Below are 23,547 nucleotides of genomic sequence, written 5' to 3' on the forward strand. Positions count from 1 at the left end.
TTTTTTTTTTTAAGAAATGGACACTATATGCCCTGGAAAAAAACAAACAAACTGGACCATCCAGACTGTTAATATCAACAAGTCCAAAAGCCAGGATCTGTCATGGTATGGGGTTGTGTCAGCACCCTTGGCAAAGGCAACTTACATGTCTGTGATGGCAGCATTAATGCAGAAAAGTACACTCAGATTTAGGAGTAACATGCGCTGCCTTCAAGATGACATCTTTTCCAGGGATATTTCAACAATGCAAAACCACATTCTGCACATATTACAAAGGCATGGCTGTGGAAGAAGAGGGTGCTTGTCCCTAATAGAGAACGTGGGGAGAATTTTGAAACAAAAAAGGGAACAATGACGGCCCCATACTGTTGGACATCTTAAGACCCGTTTGCAGGAAGAATGGGGCAAAATAACACCTGAAACGCTTCGGCCCTGTTTACATTATTTCGAATCAGCGGATCATCAGATTAACGTTTTTAAAACGATTCGCGTACACACACAATTTCTGTGCCCGCAACAAAACCGTTCCCCGTGTACACAGCAACACCAATACGCTAATCACATGACTAATTAGACGGCACGTCACATGATCCCAGTGCATATCGGGCATGCGCAAGTCACTCACCACTTGCAAGTGGAAGGATGTCGTTGTAAAAAATGAAGTATGCCAGTCTGTTATCAGCGGTACTGGTACTACAATGACGCCTTTTTTACACCGTGTATGGCCTTCGTGTTTATGCTAGAAGGATCTAACAGTGTTCGGTACACTCTTCACCTCGCAGAACGGCCGTTTTTTGCGATTACAACAAGACTATTTAGTGCTATGGTAACCAACACACTTCCTGTATTGCTCATTCACTTAATGACTTCCTCAACACACTTCCTGTATTGCTCATTCACATGACCAACGTGGCATGACCAACGCCAGCGAATCAGGAAGGTGGATGTCACAGTGACGTCGTCCAATGACGACGTCAGCTAGAGCTCAGCACTGCGTATCCTCGTTCCTCAATGTTTACACAGCACCGGATCAGATACGTACTGGGTTGAATACGTGGGCCCTGGCGGATTCAAACTGTTCCGCCTGTGGAGTCGTTTTCCGGTGTTTTAATGTGCACGGACAGTGCATCTGCAACGAAAACGATACGGTCTAATGTAAACACCACCTTCATCACTTGGTGTCTTCAGTCCCTAAACATCTTTTAAGTGTTGGCAGAAGGAATGGCAACATTATAAAGTGGTAAATGACCCAACTGTTTTTGAAAGGTGTTGCAATAATCAAAAATGAAATGTGCCGATTTTGAGGAAAAAAAAAAAAAACTCATGATGTACATCACCGTTGTATTGTTTTGAGTGCAATATAGGTCAAAGATTATTTATAAATCCTTGTTTTCAGTTTTAATTTCAAAATATCATCCCCACTTTTTCTGATTAAGGGTATACATACAAGAGGGAACAAAACTAATTTTTTTTGTGCACAAAAATCAAATCATATTGTGCGTCTTACATAAAATGACACCTGACTTGTGTAATATAGGAACAAAACTCCAACAATGATAAATTCTGATTTTTATTCAACATTTCCCACTTTAAATGTTAAGTGACCTTCAATGCTAGTGATCAATAGCACTGCAATTTAAGGCTAACAAGACAGGGTGCATACACGTACGCATACAACCTGCAATTAAAAAGCATTTTAACTCTCTCCCTGGCCCATGGCATAAAATCTATCAAAACAAGGCTCAAGAGATTTTATCCTTCAATTCAAAATGAATATCATAATCAAAGTGCAATCCTGAATAAAACAGTGACATTAATGCTTGTTAGACTACAAAGACCTGCTTTTTTGCTGTGCTGATTATTTCATTCAGATTCTCTCCCAAGGCACAATTTCACTTTTAGATGATGCAATTATCACATTTAATATTACAAATGTAGCATACGAATTATCAAGAAAATAAAAGAAATCCCTTTGTCAAATCAGACAGATATTTTGTACAAAAACAGAGCATTTTCCGAATTCAGGATTATTCAAACAGGTTTCAAAAAAAATAAAATAATAACCCACCTTTAAAAACTCGAGGTCATTCTTTGCTCTGTCTGTAAAGAATAGCATCAAACAGTCTAAAATACTGGCATGCTGTATTGTGAAAAAAGGAAGCATCCAGAAACTGCGACGAACAAGAACGCTATAAACATGACCTCAACAAAATAGCTTTACAAATACCTGAACAATCAAAAAGATTAGGAAGTGTGCGGTCATTGTTTATGTAACATCTAGATAGAAAAATCGCCCAAATAGTTGGCAAACATTTCCCAGATAGGTCACAAAAATTTGAGCCAAAAAAATATAGCAACCATCAATGAATTCACTTCTCTATGATGCATTAATCACAGCAGACAACAATGGATCACTCGGATGGATCCAGAGCTACTCGCTAACTGCAGAATCACTTTAGGTAACTGGCGTATATAAAGGTAACAGCTGATTGTGTAGAATGCAACTAGTCTTCCATGGTGTCATTTGATTTCCTAATGGGGTGAAACTGAACACACAATGACACTATTAAGACCCAAGACTCCCGGCTTTAGGAAGTTTCCTCGAGCTCTTCAGCCTCCACCAAACATGTCTGATCAGCCGGGGATGATCTAAAAGGAGGATGGTACTCGAAAGAGGGGAACAATGAGCCAGAGCTGTTCCTTTGGTGGAAAAACCACACAGCTGCAGACAATCCCAGAATAACAATCACACTCAGAATGACTAGGGCTGAGAGGAGAGGACTGGCATCTAAACAAGGGACAAAACACAAACATGTTAAACCACATACAACCAAGCTCAGGATATTTTTTGACGGGTGACAAATAAAATGAAAAGCCATTTAAAAAAATAAATAAAATTATATACATCTTAGCAAGGTACTGGGCCACCATGGTGATGGACATCACTAACACATGACTCAAATACCCTGTCCACACTAGGGATTTTGTACCGATACGAAACTACTTTCGTACTGCAACACCTGTCCACACTAGCAACTATACCGGTACTGTAACTGTATAACTGTATCGGTACGAAACCCACAAATGTATGGGTTTCGTACCGGTACAGTATCGGTACTGTAGCGCTTCGCTGTAGTGTGGACAGATGAAGCGGTTCTGTATCGATACAAATATAATGCGCATGTGCAAAGTCACACACCTCAATCGATGTCTTCGCTGAATAAAATAGTGAAGAACGGAGATTCGTTTGTTTCTTTCTCAACTGTCTCGCGCGTTTTATACGATTTGACTGAATAAATGACCACCAGAAATACAGACTGTACATTGACAAAAAGCGCACACACGGTTTCATACGTACGGAAGCCGAGAGAGGCCCTTCATATAATCCTTTTTTTTTTTTTTTATTCACCTTGTTATCCCGAGATAACGACAATTAATTCAGGATCTCGAGAAAACAAAACAATTATTCTGTGATCTCGAGAAAACACAACTAATTCGAGATCTTGAGAAAACAAAACAATTCATGATCTCAAGTAAACAGCTGAGAAATGGTTCATTCAGGTGCACCAAGAGACTTGTGATATGCTGACTTTGGGGCTATTTCTCATTCTGTATAGACGCAACTTTGGTCATTAGAATGTCTGGAATAATCGATCACCTAATAAGGCAATATTTTGATGAGGGGTTGACACAGGGAGAGATTGCATTAAGTCTTTTAATAAGGGATCATTTCAAAATTAGTCCGCGGCACCTCCGCAGAAGACTGGCCCGGCTTCGTCTCTACCGACGGAGATACGGTACAGTGATCCAGCTGAGATCATGAAATAATTGTTTTGTTTTCTCGAGATCTCGAAATAACGGATGCCATATATTCTCGAAAGGAAGTTACTCGGTAACCACGGAAACATTTCGCGCACGCGCATTTCAACTACCGTGAAAGAAAACCGCAAACATTTCTCGCTAGTGTGGACAGATGCACTAAACTGTACCGGTATACTTTGTATCGATACAGTTATACCACTTTCGTACCGGTATAAGTGTGAACACAGCAAAAAAATGCTCCCACAGGTCATTTTCAGACTCGAAGCATTCAGTCACTACGTTTACATGCACATAGAGAGAATCGAATTTCTGCCGTTGCTCGACTGAAATCGAAGTTCAAAATGCCATGTATACACCTTAATTCGGCTGAAATTGAACCGAACTTGATTTCTCGGAATCGAGCTACACGACCTAGTTTATGCGATTTCTGCCGAGCTACTTTGAGCATGTATACCCTATCGAGCTAGTTGTCGAGCTACTTCCGGAAGTGACGAGTGACGAGACCACAAGCGGGAAACACAACAGCCTCGGTCGGCATGACAACGAATCATGACAACGGCATGAATCTTTTCTTTTTGTGGCATTGTTTGCACTGTTAAAATTTAGCTCACTTACTGTATCACCAAATACATCTGTACAGCTGTTGCATAGCTGTGAATTGTGTACATAAACAAGTCATTGTATTTGTGTGTGTGTGTGTGTGTATATATATATATATATATATATATATATATATATATATATATATATATATATATATATATATGTCCAACATCTGAAGAATGTCAATAAAAACAAAACAATTGAACTTTTTGTGTGTTTATTAAGACATAAGTTAAATTGTAAGCAAAAAAAAAAAAAAAATTTTTTGTAAGCAAAAAAATGGACTTTAGAAAAATATTATTGTGCAAAATAAGTTGTCTTACAAAACAGTGGTCTGCGCCGGACAGTTTGTAGCCATAGTCTGTTAGAGCAAGCCTAACAGCTTGAACACGGACTAGTGTTGCCAGATTGGGGGTTTTAAGTGCATTTTAGCGGATTTGAACATGTTTTGGGCTGGAAAACGTCAGCAGTATCTGGCAACACTAATAGCTCTTCTTCATGACGACAACCGGAAGTGTACCAACACGATGGGGCGTGTAGCGCCACGTGTGGCTTGGGTGCACAATGCACCTTGCACAATAGCCCGATTTCACTTGTGCATGTAGGATTGGATTTCTCTGGCACCCCTGCTGGGACCCTTTGCTCGATTACCGACAGCAGCTCGATTTGGACGTGCATGTAAGGCTACGTTTACATTAGACCGTATCTGTCTCGTTTTCTTCGCGGATGCACTGTCCGTTTACATTAACCCCCCTGAAAAAGTGGGGAAACGGGAATCCGCCAGCGTCCACGTATTCAATCTAGATCGTATCAGCTCCGGTGCTGTGTAAACATTGAGAATACGCGAATACGCTGTGCTGAGCTCTAGCTGGCGTCTCATTGGACAACGTCACTGTGACATCCACCTTCCTGATTCGCTGGCGTTGGTCATGTGACGCGACTGCTGAAAAACGGCGCAGACTTCCGCCTTGTATCACCTTTCATTAAAGAGTATAAAAGTATGAAAATACTGCAAATACTGATGCAAATACTGCCCATTGTGTAGTTATGATTGTCTTTAGGCTTGCCATCCTTCCACTTGCAAGTAATAAGTGATATGCGCTGGGATCTCACACACAGCGGCTCAGTCCCGAATCGTGGCTTGTTCACTTCACTCGCGTGCTCTGTGAGCTGCACAGGGCCGGAGTGCACACCCTCCAGAGGGCACTCGCTGTTCAGGGCGGAGTGATTTGGAGCGCAGGATGCCTGCGGAGCCGAGCGTATCCGCGTATTGGTGTTGCTGTGTGCACGGCTAACGGTTTTAGTGTAAACGCGAATCGTTTTAAGAACGTTAATCTGATGATCCGCTGATTCGACGTAATGTAAACGTAGCCTAAATGTAGTCACTGTTGCCCTCATACAATGTGAATGGGGGCAGAGTCATTACACAAAAGATCACTGCCATCAGGATAGAAATGTTTCAGTGCAGGGTAAAGGTGATCACTCAGAAGAACTTTGTACTGTTCTACAATTCTTCTTCTCTCCAAGGAGACAAGTTGACACAAACTATGGCAGAAAAATGTAAGTCACGGGTTTTACAATTTAATTCGTCACCCGTCTTTATATTAAGATGAATCAAGGCAAAAAAGGGTAACACCATACTTACTCTTTTTCCCAATTACAGCAGCCTCTGCAAATAATAAATAAACAAATAAATTAGTAAAAATATCTTAAGGAAAACAATGCAGTGTCATAATTTTCCATAATGTAGCTGTAGCTTACTCAGGGCTGTTTCACACACCACGCCGTTCTCTTGTTCCTCAGTGCAGCTGACGTTCTCCCACTTGCCGGTGCTGGAGTGCAGCGCCACACATTTGTCCATTAAGGGTATGTCCCAATCAGCGGAGCCCCCTTTGACCCAATTCTTAAAGCTCACAAGAGTATCATCGTTCCATTTAAACTGGTCATCTATCACAGACAGACAGACAGACAACTAGAGTGAGAAATCAATTAGTTGACAGCAACCTACCTGAAAATGAACCATTTCAGTGAGTGGGTTTATCAGTCTGTTTACATCGTACGGTACATGTTAACTTTACTATACCCATTTTGATAAAACTAAGAAAAAGCTTCCCTTAGAAGAATAAATGGACAAAAACAGTTAGGTCCATATATATTTGGACACTGACAAATTTTGTTTTTTTACCTGTTTACTGAAACATATTCAAGTTATAGTTATGTAATGGACATGGACATAAAGTCCAGACTTTCAGCTTTCATTTGAGGGTATCTACATTAAAATTGGATGAAGGGTTTAGGAGTTTCAGCTCCTTAACATGTGCCACCCTGTTTTGAAAGGGACCAAAAGTAATTGGACAATTGACTCCAAGGCTATTCCATAGGCAGGTGTGGGCAATTCCTTCGTTATGTCACTCAATTAAGCAGATAAAAGGCCTGGAGTTGATCTGAGGTGTGGTGCTTGCATTTGGAAGATTTTGCTGTGAAGAAAACATGCGGTCAAAGGAGCTCTCCATGCAGGTGAAACAAGCCATCCTTAAGCTGCGAAAACAGAAAAAAAAAAACCATCTGAGAAATTGCTACAATATTAGTGGCAAAATCTACAGTTTGGTACATCCTGAGAAAGAAAGAAAGAAAGCACTGGTGAACTCATCAATGCAAAAAGACCTGGACGCCCACAGACGACAACAGTGGTGGATGATCGCAGAATAATTTCCATGGTGAAGAGAAACCCCTTCACAACAGCCAACCAAGTGAACAACACTCTCCAGGAGGTAGGCGTATCAATATCCAAATCTACCATAAAGAGAAGACTGTATGAAAGTAAATACAGAGGGTTCACTGCATGGTGCAAGCCACTCATAAGCCTCAAGGATAAAAAGTCAAGATTGGACTTTGCTAAAAAACATCTAAAAAAAAAAAAGCCAGCACAGTTCTGGAAGAACATTCTTTGGACAGATGAAACCAAGATCAACCTCTACCAGAATGATGGAAAGAAAAAAGTATGGCGAAGGCATGGGACAGCTCATGATCCAAAGCATACCACATCATCTGTAAAACACGGCAGAGGCAGTGTGATGGCTTGGGCATGCATGGCTGCCAGTGGCACTGGCACTGGGTCACTAGTGTTTATTGATGATGTGACACAGGACAGAAGCAGCCGGATGAATTCTGAGGTATTCAGAGACATACTGTATGCTCAAATCCAGCCAAACTGATTGGTCGGCGTTTCATAATACAGATGGACAATGACCCAAAACATAAAGCCAAAGCAACCCAGGAGTTTATTAAAGCAAAGAAGTGGAATATTCTTGAATGGCCAAGTCAGTCACCTGATCTCAACCCAATTGAGCATGCATTTCACTTGTTAGACTAAACTTCAGACAGAAAGGCCCACAAACAAACAGCAACTGAAAACCGCTGCAGTAAAGGCCTGGCAGAGCATTAAAAAGGAGGAAACACAGCATCTGGTGATGTCCATGAGTTCAAGACTTCAGGCAGTCATTGCCAACAAAGGGTTTTCAACCAAGTATTAGAAATGAACATTTTATTTACAATTATTTAATTTGTCCAATTACTTTTGAACCCCTGAAATGAAGGGATTGTGTTTAAATAATACTTTAGTTCCTCACATTTTTATGCAATCATTTTGTTCAACCCACTGAATTCAAGCTGAAAGTCTGAACTGCAACTGCATCTGAATTGTTTGGTTCAAAATTCACTGTGGTAATGTACAGAACCAAAATTAGAAAAATGTTGTCTCTGTCCAAATATTTATGGACCTAACTGTAAATGTTAACACAATTAGTTGATATCTGAGACATACACACGGAAATGTTATCTGGGTGTGAATTCCATGTACTTGTCTGTACCGACAGACAAGTCTCTAAAAATAACAGGATGCTGATGTTGTGAAGCAGGAGGAAGCTGTATTATTCCCTTTTAGACAGCACAGCTGGAGGTGTTTTTATGCGGTGATGAATTCCCCGCATTATTTTCTCACTGCTCTTTTTCATCATTAAAAAGTTTAGAGATGCCTGAAAAGGAAGTCTGAAAAGAAATTCGTTTATGGATGTTTACTTTGAACTGTTTTATGCCCGACTCAGTTTTTCATTAAAATTCATCAGTCTATCGAAACCAGTTGTCGCAGTTACTAATTTTATATCTCTCTCACACAAGTGAAAATATTAACACGAGGAGATAAATTTCATAACTTTGTGCCACTGTGTAGTGTTCTTTATTATATTATACATACAGATCCACAAAACACCCAACCACAAGTTAATCAAAAGACTTAATTTATCATCAGTTCGCCATTTTGACAATATGCTTCAAGTTAGTAGGAAAACACTGGGAGTGAGTGACGTCATCGGAATGAAAGGTCACTCAGATCCGTAACGTATTTCATATGAAAAATGCGAGTTTTTCAACACGAGAAGATAAACTTCATATCTTCAAGCTAACACGTGATTTTCTTTTTATGATATAGACACATTCATAAACAAAAAGTACCCAAATTTATCGAAACAATTCATCGATTTCCTCACAAGCAACAGAGAGACTTGCGTCACGGTGTTTGTTCTCCAGGTCTCGGATGTAGCTCGCATGAAAAATATGAGTGGCGTACCGGTATATACAAGTTTGCAGCGGTCTCTTAATTTATCAGTTTCTCCCGTTATATTATTTACAGTATAGGTATGTATTTGAGGAACATGAACATTTATTTTATTCCATAAACTACAGACATTTCCCCTAAATTCCACATAAACATGCCACTTAAAGCATTTAACTGCAGAATATGATAACTGGTCAAAATAAAAAAGATGAAGTGCTTTCTATGCATTATTCAAAGTCTGAAATTAAGATCATATTCAATTTTAAAACACCACAATACTAATGTCTGAATTTGGGAGGACTTCAGAAATCAATATTTGGTGGAACGACCCTGACATTTACAACCCGGATTCCAAAAAAGTTGGGACAAAGTACAAATTGTAAATAAAAACGGAATGCACTAATTTACAAATCTCAAAAACTGATATTGTATTCACAATAGAACATAGACAACATATCAAATGTCGAACATGAGACATTTTGAAATTTCATGCCAAATATTGGCTCATTTGAAATTTCATGACAGCAACACATCTCAAAAAAGTTGGGACAGGGGCAATAAGAGGCTGGAAAAGTTAAAGGTGCAAAAAAAGGAACAGGTGGAGGACCAAACTGCAACTCATTAGGTCAATTAGCAATAGGTCATTAACATGACTGGGTATAAAAAGAGCATCTTGGAGTGGCAGCGGCTCTCAGAAGTAAAGATGGGAAGAGGATCACCAATCCCCCTAATTCTGCTCCGACAAATAGTGGAGCAATATCAGAAAGGAGTTCGACAGTGTAAAATTACAAAGAGTTTGAACATATCATCATCTACAGTGCATAATATCATCAAAAGATTCAGAGAATCTGGAAGAATCTCTGTGCGTAAGGGTCAAGGCCGGAAAACCATACTGGGTGCCCGTGATCTTCGGGCCCTTAGACGGCACTGCATCACATACAGGCATGCTTCTGTATTGGAAATCACAAAATGGGCTCAGGAATATTTCCAGAGAACATTATCTGGGAACACAATTCACCGTGCCATCCGCCGTCGCCAGCTAAAACTCTATAGTTCAAAGAAGAAGCCGTATCTAAACATGATCCAGAAGCGCAGACGTCTTCTCTGGGCCAAGGCTCATTTAAAATGGACTGCGGCAAAGTGGAAAACTGTTCTGTGGTCAGACGAATCAAAACTTGAAGTTCTTTATGGAAATCAGGGACGCCGTGTCATTCGGACTAAAGAGGAGAAGGACGACCCAAGTTATCATCAGCGCTCAGTTCAGAAGCCTGCATCTCTGATGGTATGGGGTTGCATTAGTGCGTGTGGCATGGGCAGCTTACACATCTGGAAAGACACCATCAATGCTGAAAGGTATATCCAGGTTCTAGAGCAACATATGCTCCCATCCAGACGACGTCTCTTTCAGGGAAGACCTTGCATTTTCCAACATGACAATGCCAAACCACATACTGCATCAATTACAGCATCATGGCTGCGTAGAAGAAGGGTCCGGGTACTGAACTGGCCAGCCTGCAGTCCAGATCTTTCACCCATAGAAAACATTTGGCGCATCATAAAACGGAAGATACGACAAAAAAGACCTAAGACAGTTGAGCAACTAGAATCCTACATTAGACAAGAATGGGTTAACATTCCTATCCCTAAACTTGAGCAACTTGTCTCCTCAGTCCCCAGACGTTTACAGACTGTTGTAAAGAGAAAAGGGGATGTCTCACAGTGGTAAACATGGCCTTGTCCCAACTTTTTTGAGATGTGTTGTCATGAAATTTAAAATCACCTAATTTTTCTCTTTAAAATGATACATTTTCTCAGTTTAAACATTTGATATGTCATCTATGTTCCATTCTGAATAAAATATGGAATTTTGAAACTTCCACATCATTGCATTCCGTTTTTATTTACAATTTGTACTTTGTCCCAACTTTTTGGGAACTGGGGTTATAAAATCACAGCTTTTATGCATCTTGGCATGTTTGCCATCAGTCTTTCACGTTACTCTTGAGTGACCTTATGCCACTCCTGGTGCAAAAATTCAATTAGCTCAGCTTTGTTTGATTGCTTGTGACCATCCATCTTCCTCTTGATCACATTCCAGACGTTTTCAATGGGGTTCAGGTCTGGAGATTGAGCTGGCCATGACATGGTCTTGATCTTGTAGTCCTCCATCCATACCTTGACTGACCTGGCTGGGTGGCATGGAGCATTGTCCTGCTGGAAAACCCAATCCTCAGAGTTAAGGAACATTGTCAGAGCAGAAGGAAGCAAGTTTTCTTCCAGGATAATTTTGTACATGGCTTGATTCAGGTGTCCTTTACAAACAAAAATTTGCCCCCTTCCAGCCTTGCTGAAGCACCTCCAGATCATCACCGATCCTCCACCAAATTTCACAATGGGTGTGAGACACTGTGGCTTGTCAGCCTTTCCAGGTCTCCATCTAACCATTAGATGACCAGATGATTGGACTCCTCAGGGAAGATGACCTTACTCCAGTCCTCTACAGTCCAATCCTTATGGTCTTTAACAAACCTCATCCTGGCTCGTTTGCTTCTCATTGATGATAGGCTTTTTTCCAGCTTTGCATGACTTCAACCCTGACCAGAGGAGCCCGTTTCAAACCGTCCTTGCCGTGCACTTAACCCTAGCTGCCATTTGTCATTCTTTATGTAGGTCGCTTGATATCATCCTATGGTTGTTGAGCGACATTTGAAGGAATTGATGATCATCCCGGTCAGTGGAGAGTTGTTTTTGCCCTCTGCCAGTCTGTAACTTTGTTGTCCCCCAATGTCTGCAGCTTGACCTTGTTCTTATGAACTGACATCATTGAAATTTTAAGGATGGAAGTAACCTGATGCTCATTGTATCCCTCTGCCAGTAAAGCCTTAACCCCTCACTCAAAACTTTTCTTTTTAAACTGTTTTGCCATGATGAATAGATATTTTTGTATTCCAATTAAATTTAAGGTAGTATTAGCATTGTTTTGCCATCTAAACTGGTCCTATTGCAAGAGGATAGTGATGACCACAGCAGTGCTTTTTATACATTTTTTCCTCATTAAATAAGATTTGGTTCAGGTGATCACCTAATCAGTCCCTCGTTAAGTAAAATGAGGTGTGCTCATGTTGGAATTCCAGCACAGACACTGGAATGAAATGGGTGCCATCCACAGAGATGCTGATTTATGAAAAAAATTAAGTAGTTTCTCAATTTTTTCCAAAGCTGTGTGCGCACATGTATGTATGCATAAATAAAAGACTATCACTACGTTCACACTGCAGGCTGAAGTGACTCAAATCCGATTTTTTCGCCCATATGTGACCTGTATCTGATCTTTTATTGACAATATGAACGACACAGATCCGATTTTTTCAAATCCGACCCAGGCCGTTTGGATATGTGGTCCTAATTCCGATTCCTATCCGATCTTTTCATATGCGACTTCAGTCTGAACCGTCAGGTCGCATTCATCCGACTTACACGTCATCAACAAGCCACAAACGTCACTATTCTGCACTGAAGTAGGCGGCGGGTCTCTCAAAAAAAGTTACAACAACATGGCTTTGATGTTCCTTTGAACGGAGGTTGCAGTCACTACCCCGCAGAACGCCTGAGCCAAAACCCTTGCCCTCTTCCTTCTCAACCTCCTCCTTAACATCAGGCTATTGTGCATGTTCTGGCTCCGTCGCAACAACAACTGCATCATCGCCAGGTACTCCATGCTGGCTACTGTCATACACAGGAAACTTTAGGTTACTTCCGTAAACACTGGCCATGCTCACTGCGTGTGACGTCGTCGTATCCTGCAATGCGCATGCGGAACACTTTTAGGTCGCTTTTCGTTCATACTGAGGATCACATACAAGTCGCATATATTTGTTAATGTGAACGACCTCACAAAAAAATCGGATTTCACAAAAAAATCGGAATTGAGCATTAAGCCTTGCAGTGTGAACGTAGTGTATGACTGCCTGCTGAGTAACTTACAAGCCATGCTTTCCGTTTGAGAGTACGCCGTGCGCATTTTGACTGCCGCTTCTCATTTTTCTTTTTTTTGTGTAGTTTGATGTTTGAGTGTTTTATCCGCTGGTTGTGGCATAGCTCCAGACCCAGTTTTGGCATTGGCTCCCTTCAGGCCTTGGTGCACCATGGGTGATGCCTGTGCTCCTCGCTATGGACTGCAGTGAGCTCGTTGCTCTTTTTAACATCGTGGTTGTCCAGCACTCTGTGAAGCGGTGCTTTTGTGCTTGGTGCGGTGCTCTGAGTGATGCTGCCCGGTGGCGTTGCAGTGGCTGTGCAGGTGGTTTGGGAAATACCAGCGCTCTATGTGGCAATGCTTCTGTGCTCGCTTTGTGGATCCATGGCACGGTGTTCCGAGTGATGTTGCCCAGCAGCTGTACAGGCAGTGTGGGATTTATCTTCATACGCCTGGTGGGACTGTGTTAGCTACACCATTGGAATTACATCCTGGCCCTCTTTTGGTGGACTCTCCCCCCCCCCAATTGTAAAGTGACCTTGGGTGTGAGAAAGGTGCTATATAAATTGAACCGATTATTATTAACCCCTACAGACATAAATGTGTACAACTGTACGCATGAAGGTCCATAGCATTTTCCCTTGTGTCCGAAGGGGTTGAACACATTTTAAAACATGTAAGCTGCAAATAAAATTAAGGAAAAAAAAAAAAAAAACTAATCTCCAATTTCACTAAAGGTGAATTTTAAAGCAAGTGTATTGACACGAAGCTCATGCTGAACACATGCAAGCACTGTTCTCATGCCCTTCATGTTACAGATCTCTGGTTCCTCCCAAAAACCATATCCATTGAACTGATGTGAAACAACCTGCTTGACTGGTACACAGACTGAAATGACAATTAGGCCTTACCGTCGCTGTCATAATACAGTCCGAGCCAGATGTTCACACGGTCTTTCCACACCTTAGGGCTGTACTGAACGATGAAGTTATTAACTTCAGCACTGCGCACCGTCAGAAGGGCTGATGATGAAAACATTTAGAGAATATGTAGTTAGGAGTTCACATTAAAATGACTTACTTATAAACAGCATGTACAAAAACCAAAGACTCATACCAAAGCCTCTGCACATATCTTTAGCTTTCTCTATGGTGTAACTTTTGGCAACATCCTCTTCTCCATGGACAAAGTGATAGCAATTCTGTCCAAAAGGCACCCATGTCCGTCCATCAGCTGGGCAACCTGCAGACGCATTTAGATCGTGGAAGGTTTTTTTTTTTTTTTTCTTTTTTTTTTTTGAGTCAGCTTTCTGCAACCAGGAAACCAACAGAAATTGCAGTCTGAACTGATTTTGATTACAGTAATACTTTGGAGAACAATGCTGATTTTTGAATGCTTTTCCCCTCCAACACTGAAAAATTATATATGGGAATATAAGGGGCATAACTGAATACAAATACACTGAACATGTATTATAAATGCATACAAATACAGATTCAATATTTTATGCCAGTTAAAAAAAAAAATTATTCTCGTTTATGCCTGCAGATATGAATACTTTGAGAACTAAACAAATAACATCACTCGTTACACAGGAATTTGGGGCTGCAGTGGCCAGTGATCACGGGCGATTGCTCTAAGACAACGAGGGAGGCTCAGCCTCCTCTAAAAATGACGAACATCGTGTAGGATGAATTGCGCTAGGCTTATGTTATAACCGACCTTATAACATTGCTATTTCAGATCCAGAATCATAGAAATATATGTGCTCAACCCAACTACAGTGCGAAATCATTCCGTTATAACTTTCCCCAGTTCGCCTAATGTGCGCGTGAGTTTCCCCCCTCGTGACAGCGCGATGCAGCCCAGCCTCAGTGGATTGGGAGCTATGTGCTTGTCAATCTCAAAATGCAAGACGATTATTGGACAAATACTGCGAAAACGCCCGCCCACGGAGTCTCACGGACTCCCAGCCTCAATGGACTTCAACGGCATTTGGGAGTTATGCGCTTTTCAATCTCAAAATACAAGACGGTTATTGGACAAATACTGCGAAAATGCCCGCCCACGGACTCCGAGCCTCACATGGGAGGGACATGGCAGTTTCCGCGAGGAGACTGGTGATTGGTGAAAGCGGCCAGATATTTTCTTTGATTGACAGCTCGTTTCAACTATAGACAGGCAGCGGACAGTGTTGCCAGATTGGGCGGTTTTAAGTGCATTTTGGCGGGTTTTGAACATATTTTGGGCTGGATAACGTCAGCAGTATCTGGCAACATCAGTTCAGTCCCATGCGGATTCGCTAGTGCTGTGGTGTATTGTAAGAGATCAGTTTACATTTCGATTTCATTCATTACATACGGTTTCTACCAGCTTTTTTAGTTTGTATATATTTTCATTGTAAATATAGTGTTGTCAAGTTTGCTATCTTAGTTCCAGAAATTGTGTTTGAGTGACTGAACTTGAGGGGGCTAGTCAGCTAGCAAGAAAGCTGCGCACGGATGCCAAGCATTGCTGATTTAATTTTGGCGAAGCCATTTGCCAGTCTTCCTTTCGAGGAAAAAATTAAAATTAAAGAGCAGGGTAGACCAACGCCTCAAATTGACTTGGTGAAAAAGGTAGGGAATAATACTCGTTCCTTTCAGCTCTCCTGGTACGAGAAAGTGAATTGGCTAACAGCAAGTGACCCACATCAACAACAGTAAATAGGCTACTTTAGTAATATGTCATGGATGGACCAAAAATATAGAATCTATTTAAAATGTTTATGCTGAGTATATTATATTGGAATACATGTTTTTCTGGATATGAATTAAACACCGCTACAATTTGGAAAACATTTTTAAACAAAAACACAGCCGAGGTCAATTTTTAAACAACATGCCACAATTTTAAAACATAAAATGTTAAAATATACCCCCCCCCCCCAACACCACCATCATGTATATTGGACAGTAGGCTAATGGGCCAAAAGAACCTGTTATTTCACAGTTTGTGACCCTGCCAACAATCAGCCAGATCAGAGGCAAGAGTATGGGCAAAACTGATGTTTTTTTTCTTTTAAAATCTGGAAATATCGTAACCGACCAGCCTCCCCTGTTTGAAATACTACCAGCCGCCACTGCCACCGATTCACAGAAATGGACAGACACATTTCTACCTGCAGAACTGCTGCTCACTGGAGGTTTCTGCACCATTCTGTGTAAACCCTGGAGACTGCTGTACATGAAAATCCCAGATGATCAGCAGTTTCTTAAACACTCAAACTTCACCACCAGACATGTTGCAATCAAAGTCACGGTGATCATATTCCCCCCAATTCTGATGGTTGACGTAAACTTTAACTGAAGCTCTGGACCTATATTTACATGATTTTATGGATTATGCTGCTATTATTTGATTGGATAAATGCATGGATCTTCTGTGATTTTTCACAGAAAATAAATAAATAAATAAAAATCCAGCGAGTGGCCATTGTGCGGGCAAAAATGCCTGAATGACCAGACTGGTTCATTCTCAGAAGGCAACAGTAACTTAAATAGCCACTCATTCCAACCAGGCTGTAAGCAGAAGAGCAGATCAGAAAGCATGTCAAGTCTTGAGGCAGACGTGCTCCAACAGAAGGTAACCACACTGGGTTCCATTCCTTTCAGCCAAAATAAATAAATAAATCTGAGAACGAAGGCAAAGGTTCACCAAAAGTTTGGAAAAATATCATATGGTCTGACGAATCTCACTTTCTGCTGCAAGATACAAATAGTAGGGTCAGAATTTGCCATCAACAGCATGAATCCACGGATCCAACCTGCCTTGTGTCAACAGTTCTGGTTGTTTTTGGTGCTGTAATGGTGTGGGAAATGCTTTCTTAGCACATAATAGGCCTCTTTAATATTAATCGAGCAACACTTGAATGCCAGAATCTATCGGAGTATTATTGCTGACCTCATGCATCCCTTTACAACCAAAATTTACTCAATATAGTCACCATGTCTCAAAGCATCATCATCGTATGGTCAGCTCAAGAAGAAACCTTAGAAAAAGAAGAAACCTTTGTCACATGCACACTTCAAGCACAGTGAAATTCATCCTCTGCATTTAACCCATCTGAAGCAGTGAACACACGCACACACTCAGAGCAGTGGGCAGCCACACCAGAGTGCCCGGGGAGCAGTCAGGGGTCAGGTACCTTGCTCAAGGGCACCTCAGCCCAAGGCACGCCCAACTGCATGTCCTTGGACTGCAGGGGAAACCGGAACACCCGGAGGAAACCCACGCAGACATGGGGAGAACATGCAAACTCCACACAGAAAGGCCCTCGCCGGCCACTGGGCTCGAACCCGGAACCTTCTTGCTGTGAGGCGACCGTGCTAGCCACTACACCACCATGCCGCCCTCAAACTCGTTCCGTGAAAACGATGAGTCTTGTACTTCAGTGGCCTCCCCACTAACCATATCGAACTCCAGCAGTGTATCTTTGGAATGTGATTTAAGGGTTTCACAGCATGGATGGGCAACAATTATGTGATGCAATCATGTCAACATGGACCAGATTCTCCAACACCATACATGTGGAACCCATGCCCAGAAGAACTGAGGCTGTTCTGAGAGCCAGTGGAGGTCTTACCCAGGCTTAGCATGGTGGTCCTAATCAAGTGATCAGTGAGTGGACACACATATACACAAGTCAAAAGTTTGGACACACCTACCCATTCATACATTTCATATTTTAGGTGGTGTTTACATTAGACCGTATCAGCGGATCATCAGATTAACGTTTTTAAAACGATTCGCGTGCACACAGCAACGCCAATACACGATTCGCGTGCACACAGCAACGCCAATACACGGATACGCTAATCACATGACTAATACGGCACGCAAGTTGAAATGTGTCAGTGCGGCCCAGCGCTTCCTCCTCAGCGGCTGCGCTCCAAATCACCCCGCCCTGAACAGCGAGGGCCCTCTGGAGGGTGCGCACTCCGGCCCTGCGCAGCTCACAGAGCGCGCGAGTGAAGCGCACGAGCAGTGATTCGGGACTGAGCCGCTGTGTGCGAGATCCCAGTGCATATCGGGCATGCGCAAGTCACTCACCACTTGCAAGTGGAAGGATGACAAGCCTAAAGACAAATCATAACTACACAATAGGCAGTATTTGCATCTTACCATGAACAACATTAAGAACGACAAAGCAAAGCATTATATTCATACTTTTATACTCTTTAATGAAAAGCAAAAACGTGATACAAGGCGGAAACAATAGCAGGAAGTGAAGTCCGCGCCGTTTTTCAGCAGTCGCGTCACATGACCAATGTGGCATGAACAACGCCAGCGAATCAGGAAGGTGGATGTCACAGTGACGTTGTCCAATGACGACGTTAGCTAGAGCTCAGCACTGCGTTTCCTCATATCTCAATGTTTGCACAGCACCGGATCAGATACGAACTGGGTTGAATACGTGGGCCCTGGCAGATTCAAGTTGTTCCGCCTGTGGAGTCGTTTCCCGGCGTTTTAATGTGAACGGACAGTGCATCCGCGAAGAAAACGAGACGGATACGGTCTAATGTAAACACCACCTTAGATTCTTCAAAGTAGCCAACATTTACCTTGATGATGCTTTACACACTACTGGCATTATCTTAACCAGCTTCATGAGGTAGTCACCTGGAATGCTTTTTGGTTAACAGGTGTGCCTTGTCAAAAGTTAATTAGTAGGACTTCTTGCCTTTTTAAAGCATTTGAGATCAAGCAGTAAATAGTAAATAATAAAAATACAGGAAATAGCCCTATTTGACAACTGTAGTAATCCATACAGTATTATGTTAAGAACTAAGTAAAGAGAAACAACAGTCCATCATTATTTTAAGACTTGAAGTGTCCATCCATCCATCCCTCCATTATCCATAACCACTTATCTTGCGCAGGGTTGCAGGCAAGCTGGAGCCTATCCCAGCTGACTATGGGCGAGAGGCGGGGTACACCCTGGACAAGTCGCCAGATCATCGCAGGGCTGACACACAGAGACAACCAACCCTTCACACCTACGGTCAATTTAGAGCCACCAGTTAACCTAACCTGCATGTCTTTGGACTGTGGGGGAAACCGGAGCACCCGGAGGAAACCCACTTGGACACGGGGAGAACATGCAAACTCCACACAGAAAGGCCCCCCATCGGCCACTGGGCTCAAACCCAGAACCTTCTTGCTGTGAGGCGACAGTGCTAACCCCTACACCACCATACCTCCTACTTGAAGTGTCTTAATTAAAAAAACAAAACAAAAAAAACATTGAATTAGAACGCACCTCCAAACTTTTGACTGGTACTGTACAAATACTCTGAAAAAAATCTTAGGCACTCTTTTTTTTTTTTTTTAAGAACAAACTTTGATATATATTTTTATTTTATGAAAAATAAGGCTGCCCCATGATAACCTAACTGCATGTCTTTGGACTAGGAGGGAAACCGGAGCACCCGGAGGAAACCCATGCAGACACCGAGAGAACATGCAAACTCCACACAGAAACGCCCTCGACGGCCGCTGGGCTCAAACCCAGAACCTTCTTGCTGTGAGGAGACAGCACTAACCACTACACCACCGTGCCACTTCTACTTTATATAGATGGCCATGTTAGTTGTTTACACCGTCATGTTTTCTTGCATGTAAATGAGACCGGAAATAGCAAAGATTCATCCATCCATTAACTGTAGCTGCTGATCCTGTTCTACAAGGTTGAGGGCAAGCTGGAGCCTATCCCAGCTGTCTATGGGCAAGAGGCAGGGTACACCCTGGACAAGTCGCCAGATCATTGCAGGGCTGACACAGAGACAAACAACCATTCACACTCACATTCACACCTACGGTCAATTTAGAGTCACCAGTTAACCTAACCTGCATGTCTTTGAACTGTGGGGGAAACCGGAGCACCCGGAGGAAACCCACGCGGACACGGGGAGAACATGCAAACTCCACACAGAAACGCCCTCGACAGCCGCTGGGCTCGAACCCAGGGCCTTCTTGCTGTGAGGCGACAGTGCTAACCACTACACCACCGTGCTACCCACCATATTCTGAGACTTCTACTTTATACAAGTGCAATATCTCTCCTGCCGCTGCCCCTCCCCCCTCCTTCTCTTCCCCATATCTTATTCTTTTTATATGTAAATACTTTATTTTAATTTATCTAGAAGTTTTCTCCATTTCTTTTCTCTGTTTATCTGTAATGATGCTGCTGGAATCTTAATTTCCCTGAGGGAACCCTCCCAAAGGGATCAATAAAGTTTTATCTAATCTAATCTGATACAGATGGCCATATTAGTTGTTTACACCGTGATGTTTTCTTGCATGTAAACGAGACCTGAAACAGCAAATATTCATCCATCCATCCAACCATTATCTGTAGCCGCTTATCCTGTTCTACAGGGTCGAGGGCAAGCTGGAGCCTATCCCAGCTGACTATGGGTGAGAGTCGGGGTACACCCTGGACAAGTCGCCAGGTCATCGCAGGGCTCACACAACCACTCACACCTACGGTCAATTTAGAGCCACCAGTTAACCTAACCTGCACGTCTTTGGACCGTGAGGGAAACTGGAGCACCCAGAGGAAACCCACGCGGACACGGGGAGAACATGCAAACTCTGCACAGAAACGCCCTTGACGGCCACTGGGCTCGAACCCAGGACCTTCTTGCTGTGAGGCGACAGTGCTAACCACTACACCACCGTGCCACCCACCATATTTTATGACTTCTACTTTACATAGATGGTCATGTTAGTTGTTTACACCGCCATGTTTTCTTCCATGTAAACGAGACGTGAAACAGCAAAGATTAATCCATCCACCCATTATCTCTAGCCGCTTATCCTGTTCTACAGGGTCAAGGGCAAGCTGGAGCCTATCCCAGCTGACTATGGGTGAGAGTCGGGGTACACCCTGGACAAGTCGCCAGGTCATCACAGGGCTGACACATAGACAACCATTCACACTCATGGTCAATTTAGAGCCACCAGTTAGCCTAACCTGCATGTCTTTGGACCGTGAGGGAAACTGGAGCACCCGGAGGAAACCCACGCGGACACGGGGAGAACATGCAAACTCTGCACAGAAACGCCCTTGACGGCCACTGGGCTCGAACCCAGGACCTTCTTGCTGTGAGGCGACAGTGCTAACCACTACACCACCGTGCCACCCACCATATTTTATGACTTCTACTTTACATAGATGGTCATGTTAGTTGTTTACACCGTCATGTTTTCTTCCATGTAAACGAGACCCGAAACAGCAAAGATTAATCCATCCACCCATTATCTCCAGCCGCTTATCCTGTTCTACAGGGTCGAGGGCAAGCTGGAGCCTATCCCAGCTGACTATGGGTGAGAGTCGGGGTACACCCTGGACAAGTCGCCAGGTCATCGCAGGGCTCACACACAACCACTCACACCTACGGTCAATTTAGAGCCACCAGTTAACCTAACCTGCATGTCTTTGGACCGTGAGGGAAACTGGAGCACCCGGAGGAAACCCACGCGGACACGGGGAGAACATGCAAACTCTGCACAGAAACGCCCTTGACGGCCACTGGGCTCGAACCCAGGACCTTCTTGCTGTGAGGCGACAGTGCTAACCACTACACCACCGTGCCACCCACCATATTTTATGACTTCTACTTTACATAGATGGTCATGTTAGTTGTTTACACCGTCATGTTTTCTTCCATGTAAACGAGACCCGAAACAGCAAAGATTAATCCATCCACCCATTATCTCCAGCCGCTTATCCTGTTCTACAGGGTCGAGGGCAAGCTGGAGCCCATCCCAGCTGACTATGGGTGAGAGTCGGGGTACACCCCGGACAAGTCGCCAGGTCATCGCAGGGCTGACACATAGACAACCATTCACACTCATGGTCAATTTAGAGCCACCAGTTAGCCTAACCTGCATGTCTTTGGACTGTGAAAGAAAGACTTGCAAACTCTACACAGAAAGGCCCTCACCGGCCTCGAACCCAGAACCTTCTCGCAGACCAAATACTGACAGCTCTACATAGTATTTCTTTTAAATGTAAAAACATTTAATTTCATTATTTCTGAAGGCATCTTTGCTCCACAGGATTTCTCTGAATGTGCCTGAGACTTTTACAGCACGCTCAGAGAGAATGCCCTGTCTTCCTGCTTCACTAAACTACAGAGAACCTTCCAGATTAATCGTCATAACTCGTGACACAAAGCGAGTCAGCTATTTTTTTCTGCTTGATTCAGAACAACAACAAAAAAAGCACCCCTTTATTCTTTGTAATCCTGTTTGTCAATAAGAGCCAACACAAACAAAGCCTAACGAGCCTGCAGTGAGAGTGTGAGCTGTAAACCGCGCTGCAGTGCAGTTGAACCCCTGCTGCAGCTCGGTTATGGAGGAGGTTTTTGGAGCAGGGTAACTTTTTAGCGCCTCGGCTACAGCTGTAAAGAACACAAGAGTGCCGCGCTGTTGCTTTAACAGACTGCCGTGTCGGTAAAGAAAGCGGAAGAGCGATATTACCAGCATACTCACCGCCATCATCCTGAGCCCGAGCGCAATGGCGTAGTAAAATCAGAACAAGGCTCAGGAGCAGGGGCATGTTCCACACTGCGCTCTCCATACTGTCAGTGCACAGCACGAATCATGGCTACAATGAGGAAGCTGGAGGGAAGGGGTCAGCTTCCTTTAAGAGACTCACACACACACACACGGACTATTGAACCTATCACCGAGTGGTTCCAAGCTGACTTGTTTACTCACGCCTCATGCTTCTCTCTAAAGGGGTTGGTTTGATTAATTGTTACAGAATAATCGCCCATAATGACAACAGCTGACAAGTCCTGATTAATTTTCCCTAACAGAGTGACTCAGATTTGCTTCAAGGCAAATCACTTGTTCCTCAAAAATGGTCATTTCAACCTATAATAACAACTTACAGAGGGACTAGGATGACAGGAATTCTATTGTACATCTCACCTCACCAGTTAACCTAACCTGCATGTCTTTGGACTGTGGGGGAAACCGGAGCACCCGGAGGAAACCCACACGGACACGGGGAGAACATGCAAACTCCGCACAGAAAGGCCCTCGCCGGCCACGAGGCTCAAACCCGGACCTTCTTGCTGTGAGGCGACAGCGCTAACCACTACACCACCGTGCCGCCGGAATTCTCATCTCATCTCATTATCTCTAGCCGCTTTATCCTGTTCTACAGGGTCGCAGGCAAGCTGGAGCCTATCCCAGCTGACTACGGGCGAAAGGCGGGGTACACCCCGGACAAGTCGCCAGGTCATCACAGGGCTGACACATAGACACAGACAACCATTCACACTCACATTCACACCTACGGTCAATTTAGAGCCACCAGTTAACCTAACCTGCATGTCTTTGGACTGTGGGGGAAACCGGAGCACCCGGAGGAAACCCACGCGGACACGGGGAGAAAATGCAAACTCCACACAGAAAGGCCCTCACCAGCCACGGGGCTCGAACCCAGACCTTCTTGCTGTGAGGCACTAGCATGGGTGAT

The 23,547-nt window shown here is 43.2% G+C and overlaps 1 protein-coding gene across 1 annotated transcript; it reads right to left on the reverse strand.

The window, feature by feature from the left end:
• Positions 1 to 1,552: 1,552 nt before the first annotated feature.
• cd302 (CD302 molecule) lies at positions 1,553 to 22,763 on the reverse strand. The gene is made up of 6 exons (XM_060930104.1): positions 22,551 to 22,763; positions 14,127 to 14,252; positions 13,922 to 14,032; positions 6,187 to 6,372; positions 6,071 to 6,094; positions 1,553 to 2,788 (listed from the first exon to the last, which is right to left on the reverse strand). The coding sequence occupies exons 1-6, from the start codon at positions 22,636 to 22,638 to the stop codon at positions 2,589 to 2,591; spliced, it is 735 nt and encodes a 244-aa protein (XP_060786087.1). The 5' UTR covers positions 22,639 to 22,763; the 3' UTR covers positions 1,553 to 2,588.
• Positions 22,764 to 23,547: the final 784 nt, after the last annotated feature.

This window comes from Neoarius graeffei, chromosome 9, assembly GCF_027579695.1.
Source record: "Neoarius graeffei isolate fNeoGra1 chromosome 9, fNeoGra1.pri, whole genome shotgun sequence".
NCBI lineage: Eukaryota > Metazoa > Chordata > Actinopteri > Siluriformes > Ariidae > Neoarius > Neoarius graeffei.

Coding starts and splice junctions, on each gene's coding strand:
- cd302 (XM_060930104.1), bottom strand. CDS start 22,638: ATGGAGAGCGCAGTGTGGAACATGCCCCTGCTCCTGAGCCTTGTTCTG. Junction 6,373..13,921: donor ACTGTATTATGACAGCGACG/GTAAGGCCTAAT, acceptor TGTCTGTGATAG/ATGACCAGTTTAAATGGAAC. Junction 2,789..6,070: donor TGCTGTAATTGGGAAAAAGA/GTAAGTATGGTG, acceptor TCCCTTGTTTAG/ATGCCAGTCCTCTCCTCTCA.